At 46.1% G+C, this 8,892-nt stretch overlaps 1 protein-coding gene across 1 annotated transcript in view; it reads right to left on the reverse strand.

Moving 5' to 3' along the window:
- LOC120041796 (collagen alpha-1(VI) chain-like) overlaps positions 1-8,559 on the reverse strand; it is a 34,153-nt gene extending 25,594 nt beyond the window's left edge. Inside the window, exons 1-4 of the mRNA XM_038986661.1 lie at positions 8,303-8,559; positions 5,621-5,750; positions 2,953-3,153; positions 2,337-2,496 (exon numbers count right to left, since the gene is read on the reverse strand). Coding sequence (XP_038842589.1) covers positions 2,337-2,496; positions 2,953-3,153; positions 5,621-5,750; positions 8,303-8,390 — 579 coding nt within the window. The 5' untranslated portion in view covers positions 8,391-8,559. The remainder of the gene's footprint in view (positions 1-2,336; positions 2,497-2,952; positions 3,154-5,620; positions 5,751-8,302) is intronic.
- Between the last annotated feature and the right edge of the window lie 333 nt (positions 8,560-8,892).

The following is an 8,892-nucleotide window of genomic DNA, read 5'->3' on the forward strand; positions in this document are numbered from 1 at the left end:
GAGCAGGATCAGTCACAGGACAGCACCCCTGGAGCAGAGGGTCAGTCACAGGACAGCACCCCTGGAGCAGGGTCAGTCACAGGACAGCACCCCTGGAGCAGGATCAGTCACAGGACAGCACCCCTGGAGCACAGGGTCAGTCACAGGACAGCACCCCTGGAGCAGGGTCAGTCACAGGACAGCACCCCTGGAGCAGGGTCAGTCACAGGACAGCACCCCTGGAGCAGGGTCAGTCACAGGACAGCACCCCTGGAGCAGACGGTCAGTCACAGGACAGCACCCCTGGAGCAGAGGGTCAGTCACAGGACAGCACCCCTGGAGCAGGGTCAGTCACAGGACAGCACCCCTGGAGCAGGGTCAATCACAGGACAGCACCCCTGGAGCAGGATCAGTCACAGGACAGCACCCCTGGAGCAGGGTCAGTCACAGGACAGCACCCCTGGAGCAGAGGGTCAGTCACAGGACAGCACCCCTGGAGCAGGGTCAGTCACAGGACAGCACCCCTGGAGCAGGGTCAGTCACAGGACAACACCCCTGGAGCAGGGTCAGTCACAGGACAGCACCCCTGGAGCAGGGTCAGTCACAGGACAGCACCCCTGGAGCAGGGTCAGTCACAGGACAGCACCCCTGGAGCAGAGGGTCAGTCACAGGACAGCACCCCTGGAGCAGGATCAGTCACAGGACAGCACCCCTGGAGCAGGGTCAGTCACAGGACAGCACCCCTGGAGCAGGATCAGTCACAGGACAGCACCCCTGGAGCAGGATCAGTCACAGGACAGCACCCCTGGAGCAGGATCAGTCACAGGACAGCACCCCTGGAGCAGGATCAGTCACAGGACAGCACCCCTGGAGCAGGGTCAGTCACAGGACAGCACCCCTGGAGCAGGGTCAGTCACAGGACAGCACCCCTGGAGCAGAGTCAGTCACAGGACAGCACCCCTAGAGCAGGGTCAGTCACAGGACAGCACCCCTGGAGCAGGATCAGTCACAGGACAGCACCCCTGGAGCAGGGTCAGTCACAGGACAGCACCCCTGGAGCAGGGTCAGTCACAGGACAGCACCCCTGGAGCAGGGTCAGTCACAGGACAGCACCCCTGGAGTACAGGGTCAGTCGCAGGACAGCACCCCTGGAGTACAGGGTCAGTCACAGGACAGCACCCCTGGAGCAGGGTCAGTCACGGGACACCACCCATAGAGCAGGGTCAGTCACGGGACAGCACCCCTAGAGCAGGGTCAGTCACAGGACAGCACCCCTGGAGTACAGGGTCAGTCACAGGACAGCACCCCTGGAGCAGGGTCAGTCACAGGACAGCACCCCTGGAGTACAGGGTCAGTCACAGGACAGCACCCCTGGAGCAGGGTCAGTCACAGGACAGCACCCCTGGAGCAGGGTCAGTCACAGGACAGCACCCCTGGAGCAGGGTCAGTCACAGGACAGCACCCCTGGAGCAGGGTCAGTCACAGGACAGCACCCCTGGAGCAGGGTCAGTCACAGGACAGCACCCCTGGAGCAGAGGGTCAGTCACAGGACAGCACCCCTGGAGTACAGGGTCAGTCACAGGACAGCACCCCTGGAGCAGGATCAGTCACAGGACAGCACCCCTGGAGCAGGATCAGTCACAGGACAGCACCCCTGGAGTACAGGGTCAGTCACAGGACAGCACCCCTGGAGCAGGGTCAGTCACAGGACAGCACCCCTGGAGTACATTGAACAAACAACCTTCTGGCTACTGGTCCTCTGTAAATGGCTACCAGATGGCTACCTGATGGCTACCAGATGGCTACCAGATGGCTACCTGATGGCTACCTGATGGCTACCTGATGGCTACCTGATGGCTACCTGATGGCTACCAGATGGCTACCTGATGGCTACCAGATGGCTACCAGATGGCTACCTGATGGCTACCTGATGGCTACCAGATGGCTACCTGATGGCTACCAGATGGCTACCAGATGGCTACCTGATGGCTACCTGATGGCTACCAGATGGCTACCTGATGGCTACCTGATGGCTACCTGATGGCTACCAGATGGCTACCAGATGCCTACCTGATGGCTACCTGCCGCCCAGCAGATGGCTACCTGATGGCTACCAGATGGCTACCTGATGGCTACCTGATGGCTACCTGCCGCCCAGCAGATGGAAGATGTAGAAACGTAGGTATCCTGCGTGCCACAAGACACATGTTAAACCCACTGAGCTAAAGCCTCGGCCTTACAGCTCAGAGAGCCAACGCAAGTCTTCAGGAGTCAGACGAGGTTACCTACCTCTGTTACAATGATATCATACCTCATGGTCAGGTTAAAAGGGTTATGTCTATGTGTGTGTGTCGTACCTCCTGGTCAGGTGATATGGCGACGGAGAAGACTTTAACCCCGTGTTGCCTGGCCTCATTGGCAGCTTCCTGTAACCCACCACAGGGCTCCTTGTATCCTGTTAGAGGATGACCGTCCGTTACCACGACGATGTACTTATTCTCCTGGTAGTGGGAGCCCCTGAACACACACACACACACACACACACACACACACACACACACACACACACACACACACACACACACACACACACACACACACACACACACACACACACACACACACACACACACACACACACACAGTGAAGGAAGGAGAATGAAAAACCACTGGGAAATTAGAGGGTCCAGGGGAAGGGTTGTGGTCAGAGGGCAATTAGGGACATGAGCATTTTTCAAATCCAATCAAATCAAATTTATTTACATAGCCCTTCTTAGATCAGCTGATATCTCAAAGTTCTGTGCAGAAACCCAGCCTAAAACCCCAAACAGCAAGCAATACAGGTGTAGAAGCAGTATGTGTGTGTGTGTGTGTGTGTGTGTGTGTGTGTGTGTGTGTGTGTGTGTGTGTGTGTGTGTGTGTGTGTGTGTGTGTGTGTGTGTGTGTGTGTGTGTGTGTGTGTGTGTGTGTTACCCTATGAGCAGCTCAGCGATGCCTCTCTTGATGGCACAGTCAGTGTGTGTTCCCTTGCCGATGTAGCTGATGCCTTTGATGTCACTGATGAGCGCCTGGCGCTCGGTGGCGACGTCACTAAGCTGGCGCACTAAGATGATCTCATCAGAGTAGTGTAGCGCTCCGGAGTTCCACGTCAGGGACCGGTCACATGGCTGGCGCCTAGCAAAGACATTAGACAGAGAGAGAAAAATATATGTCATATCACACAAAACAATGTAACTACAGGTAAATTACTTTCACCATTACAGTAAGTCTCAAACAGGACCTACAGGACCTACCTATAACAGGACCTACCTATAACAGAACCTACCTATAACAGGACCTACCTATAACAGGACCTACCTATAACAGGACCTACCTGTTACAGGACCTACCTATAACAGGACCTACCTATAACAGGACCTACCTATAACAGGACCTACCTATAACAGGACCTACAGGATCTACCTATAACAGGACCTACAGGACCTACCTATAACAGGACCTACCTATAACAGGACCTACAGGACCTACCTATAACAGGACCTACCTATAACAGGACCTACCTATAACAGGACCTACAGGATCTACCTATAACAGGACCTACAGGACCTACCTATAACAGGACCTACCTATAACAGGACCTACCTATAACAGGACCTACAGGACCTACCTATAACAGGACCTACCTATAACAGGACCTACAGGACCTACCTATAACAGGACCTACAGGACCTACCTATAACAGAACCTACAGGACCTACCTATAACAGGACCTACCTATAACAGGACCTACAGGACCTACCTATAACAGGACCTACCTATAACAGGACCTACAGGACCTACCTATAACAGGACCTACCTATAACAGGACCTACAGGACCTACCTATAACAGGATCTACCTATAACAGGACCTACAGGACCTACCTATAACAGGACCTACAGGACCTACCTATAACAGGACCTACAGGATCTACCTATAACAGGACCTACAGGACCTACCTATAACAGGACCTACAGGATCTACCTATAACAGGACCTACCTATAACAGGACCTACAGGATCTACCTATAACAGGACCTACAGGACCTACCTATAACAGGACCTACCTATAACAGGACCTACAGGACCTACCTATAACAGGACCTACCTATAACAGAACCTACCTATAACAGGACCTACCTATAACAGGACCTACAGGATCTACCTATAACAGGACCTACAGGACCTACCTATAACAGGACCTACCTATAACAGGACCTACCTATAACAGGACCTACCTATAACAGGACCTACCTATAACAGGACCTACCTATAACAGGACCTACAGGACCTACCTATAACAGGACCTACAGGATCTACCTATAACAGGACCTACAGGACCTACCTATAACAGGACCTACAGGACCTACCTATAACAGGACCTACAGGACCTACCTATAACAGGACCTACCTATAACAGGACCTACCTATAACAGGACCTACCTATAACAGGACCTACCTATAACAGGACCTACCTATAACAGGACCTACCTATAACAGGACCTACCTATAACAGGACCTACAGGACCTACCTATAACAGGACCAACACTCTTAGAAAAAAATGTCCCAAAAGTGTTCTTCGGCTTCTTTTGTTTCCAGGTGGAACCCTTTTTCGATCCAGGTAAAACTATTTTGGTTTCCAGGTAAAACCCGTTTGTGTTCCATGTAGAAATGGTGCTACATCTGTAGAAATGTAGAAATGGTGCTACATGGAACCCTAAAGGGTTCTACTTGGAACCAAAATAGTTATACCTGCAACCAAAAAGGGTTAGCCAAAGGGTTCTCCTATGGGGACAACCAAATCACCCTTTAGCCAAAGGGTTGGGTTGTGTGAATAATCCAACATATTGGTTCGGAATACCCAAACATGGATTAATTTAACCATCAGTACGGTTTTTATTCACTTTCATGCTGGGTTTTTAATCTAATCCATAGGTTATTTTCAGGAAGCCAGCCTATTAGGGGCGTGGCTTTCAGATAGTTATTTTTGGCCACCTGTGAGAGTAAATGTCATTCCTGTTCATCATGTTAAGTTTAACATTGCAAATTTAAAACCCCCTGAATATTTGTGTATATTACATATTCTAATACAATATGAATAATTTTACATTGCTGATTACGTTTCGTAAAAAAGTCGTAACTATCCCAACATTGGTATAGTCATAAGCTTTTGAGGAACTCATACATTTGTTTAAGCTTAATTAAAGCTACAAAAGTGTTGAACCTTAACAATACAACAGGAAAAAAAACGGAATTAACATTTACTCTCACAGGAGACCAAAAATAACTATCTAAAAGATATGCTCCTACCAAGATACTTCTGATCTGACCCACATCTCAATAACCCAGCGTCAACAACCCACACTCGCTCCTTTTAAAGAAAACAACTAAGTTACCCAAAGCCTTCAACCCAGCAGTTGGGTCATCCAAACAACACAGCATTTTTGTAAATGTACACATTCACAATGAACAATACTGTGTACTCATCAAGTAATATCAGCGTTCCGTAATGGACAGTCATAGTGTGTGTGTGTGTGTGTGTGTGTGTGTGTGTGTGTGTGTGTGTGTGTGTGTGTGTGTGTGTGTGTGTGTGTGTATCTTACATTTCTTTGAGCTCCATGATGAAGCGTTCAGTAAAGCTTTTGATCTGGTCGATGTAGAAGTTGGGAGGTTTGGCCCTCAGAGCAACACTCTCAGACGTGTCCAGCACAAAGAACAGGTCCACCGGACACTCTGAACACACACCGATGTCAACATAGGAAGAAAAACAAATGTTTGCTATAGAATACTACAGTACTTACTATAGAATTATGTAGTAAACTGTAGTAAAGTGTAGAATACTATACTATACACTGTAGTACCCTTCAATCATGTGTAGTACTTACTATATAATTAATAATACTACATACAGTATAGTACAGTAGTATCCACAAAAATACTGTAGTATACTGTAGAACACCATAGTTAATACTACAGTATAGTACAGTATTATCCACAAAAACACTGTAGTAAATACAGTAATGTCCACAGAAATAGTACAGTCCGCAAATACAATAGTGTTTTTAAGTATAGTAATACTACATTATTTAATTTGCATATACCCTGCCCATTCCCTTCCCCAATATCCCAATTTGTGCTATCCATAAGTGATAAACCTACATGCCAAGTATACACTCTTAGAAAAAAGGATTCTTCAGCTGTCCCCATAGGATAACCTTTTCTTCCCAGGTAGAACCCTTTTGGATTCCATGTAGAACCCTTTTGGATTCCATGTAGAACCCTTTTGGATTCCATGTAGAACCCTTTTGGATTCCATGTAGAACCCTTTTGGATTCCATGTAGAACCCTTTTGGATTCCATGTAGAACCCTTTTGGATTCCATGTAGAACCCTCTGTGTAAAGAGTTCTATATTGAACTCAAATGGGATCTACCTGGAACCAAAAGGGGTTCTTCAACGGGTTCTCCTATGAGGACAGCTGAAGAACCCTTTTAGGTTCTAGAGAGCACCTTTTTTTCTAAAAGTGTAGCCCATAATTGTGTTCCCATCAGAATATAGAAAAGAGCAGTAAACACTACAGTAAATACTACAGTATACTGCAGTCTGCAAAACACTACAGTAAATACTACAGTATACTGCAGTCCTCAAAAACACTACAGTAAATACTACAGTATACTGCAGTCTGCAAAAACACTACAGTAAATACTACAGTATACTGCAGTCTGCAAAAACACTACAGCAAATACTACAGTATACTGCAGTCCGCAAAAACACTACAGGAAATACTACAGTATACTGCAGTCTGCAAAAACACTACAGTAAATACTACAGTATACTGCAGTCTGCAAAAACACTACAGTAAACACTACAGTATACTGCAGTCTGCAAAAACACTACAGTAAATACTACAGTATACTGCAGTCTGCAAAAACACTACAGTAAATACTACAGTATACTGCAGTCTGCAAAAACACTACAGCAAATACTATAATATATAATATAGTTTAAGTATAGTAATACTACAGTAGTTATACTATAGTAAACTGGAAATACTATAGTGTACTATAGTAATATATGAAAAAACACTATAGTCAATTCTACAATACAGTTCTCAAAAACACTACAGTCAGCAGAACCACTACACTCCTAAAAAACACGACAGTTGTTGAACTATTGTAATAGTAAAGTATTTATATTATAGTAAACTATAGTATTTTTTTTATGTGGGTGAGGTAGATATATAGCATTAAAAAAAACATGATTATTTGTCCATGATTAGATAGTGAAAAAACTCACCAATCTCTTTCAGAATTTCTATAAATCAGCAAAAGCTCATTTACCTACATTTCTGAAAATGTATATATAGCATTTTGGAATTAAATGATTCATATACACACAATCACACAATAACATGTGTTACTCAATGGCGGTAGTCTCAAGGTTAGAGAGCTGGGTTGCTGGTTCGAATCTCAGGACTGGTTGGGAAAATCTCTAGAGATTGAGCCGGCCCAGCTGGCAACTGGCTGGTTGCCAACTATTGAGTTAAGTAGGCCTAGATCCCACTGCTGCCACCAAATGTAATGCAGCTGGTCATAAAATCAGACTAAAAGGCTAAAAGAAAAATGTAAAGTACAAAACTGTTGTATCAATTGTACTAAATTGTACTACTTCAAATAACAAAATAAAAAGTAATATTTCAGCTACAATATGTTTAGATTAAGGCCTCAATTCAATCAACAACCTCAGAAATATAATGATTCTGCATCCTGCATTGGATTTAAATTCAAATCCCAGCAATTTACACAGATTGATTGAGTGATTGATTGCCCCTAACGTTGACCTAAGGTCAGTTTCACTCCCCTAGTGGTAAGTTAGACTGTGGCGAGGATAACACTTTGACGATCCCACTCTAAGCATACTATGCAGCTGTGAGAGCTAGATAGACTGTAGCCTAACTACATACAGTAGAACCAACGACCAAACCAGCTCAGCAATTCTGCTAGCTTAGGCACGGCCTAATATATGATTTAAGCATTATCTATTTTACTAAGCTCGCTGTAGCTCCTACAGGCTGTTTGTTAAACTTCCAACGCAACATCTGGCCAAGACGCAGAGACTCGCCGGAAACCATACCGATTTTCTCTCTCTCCTTCTCCGTGCTTTCCAACTTGTTTCTCACCCCAAATAGCTTGTTTAGTTCCCTATTAATGACATAGACATACAATACCTGGACAACACGGAACAATAAGTCCGTTTCTTATCTAGAAACAAACTTTATAAACTCACCCCAGAACTTGGGTCTGTCGGTCTGCTGTGCGAGCGCCCCAGCACACAGCGCAACGCACAGCAGCGAGAGAACTCCACGAGCCTCCATGTCTTTTATTCTGTTAAAACTAGACTTTCAAACCCAAAACACCCCCAACCGTCTCCAACCCGAACCTCCGAACTGAACTTCAGAAGATGGATGAAACCGGGAGCTCAGTCAATGTGCTTATTCCGTTAGTCAGTTATTAACCGAGCCAACACGGGAGCGCGCAGCAGAGGACCAGCATATGGAACGCCTCGCAAAGAGGAGGGAGGAAGAAGAGGATTTTGACGCGCCTTCTTCTTCAGAAAAAAAGTACATTTCACGCAGTAACTATGCTATGAGCTAGATCGCAGAAGTGTCCAACGCTCATGCATATCTACATAAGAAACACACTATTCGTATAGACCTACATATGTAGCTTGATGTTGTCACGTCTTTATTTAGTTTTAGTGGTGATTCTGTCAGCCTCTCCCAGTGTCTAAGGGACCTTGTGGCAAACATCTGGAAAAGGGAAAATCAACTTGTGATTGATTGTAGATTTTTTTGACAGCCTACCTAGTAAACATAC

The sequence above is a fragment of the Salvelinus namaycush genome, unplaced genomic scaffold (genome assembly GCF_016432855.1).
Source record: "Salvelinus namaycush isolate Seneca unplaced genomic scaffold, SaNama_1.0 Scaffold544, whole genome shotgun sequence".
In the NCBI taxonomy this organism is placed as follows: Eukaryota; Metazoa; Chordata; class Actinopteri; order Salmoniformes; family Salmonidae; genus Salvelinus; species Salvelinus namaycush.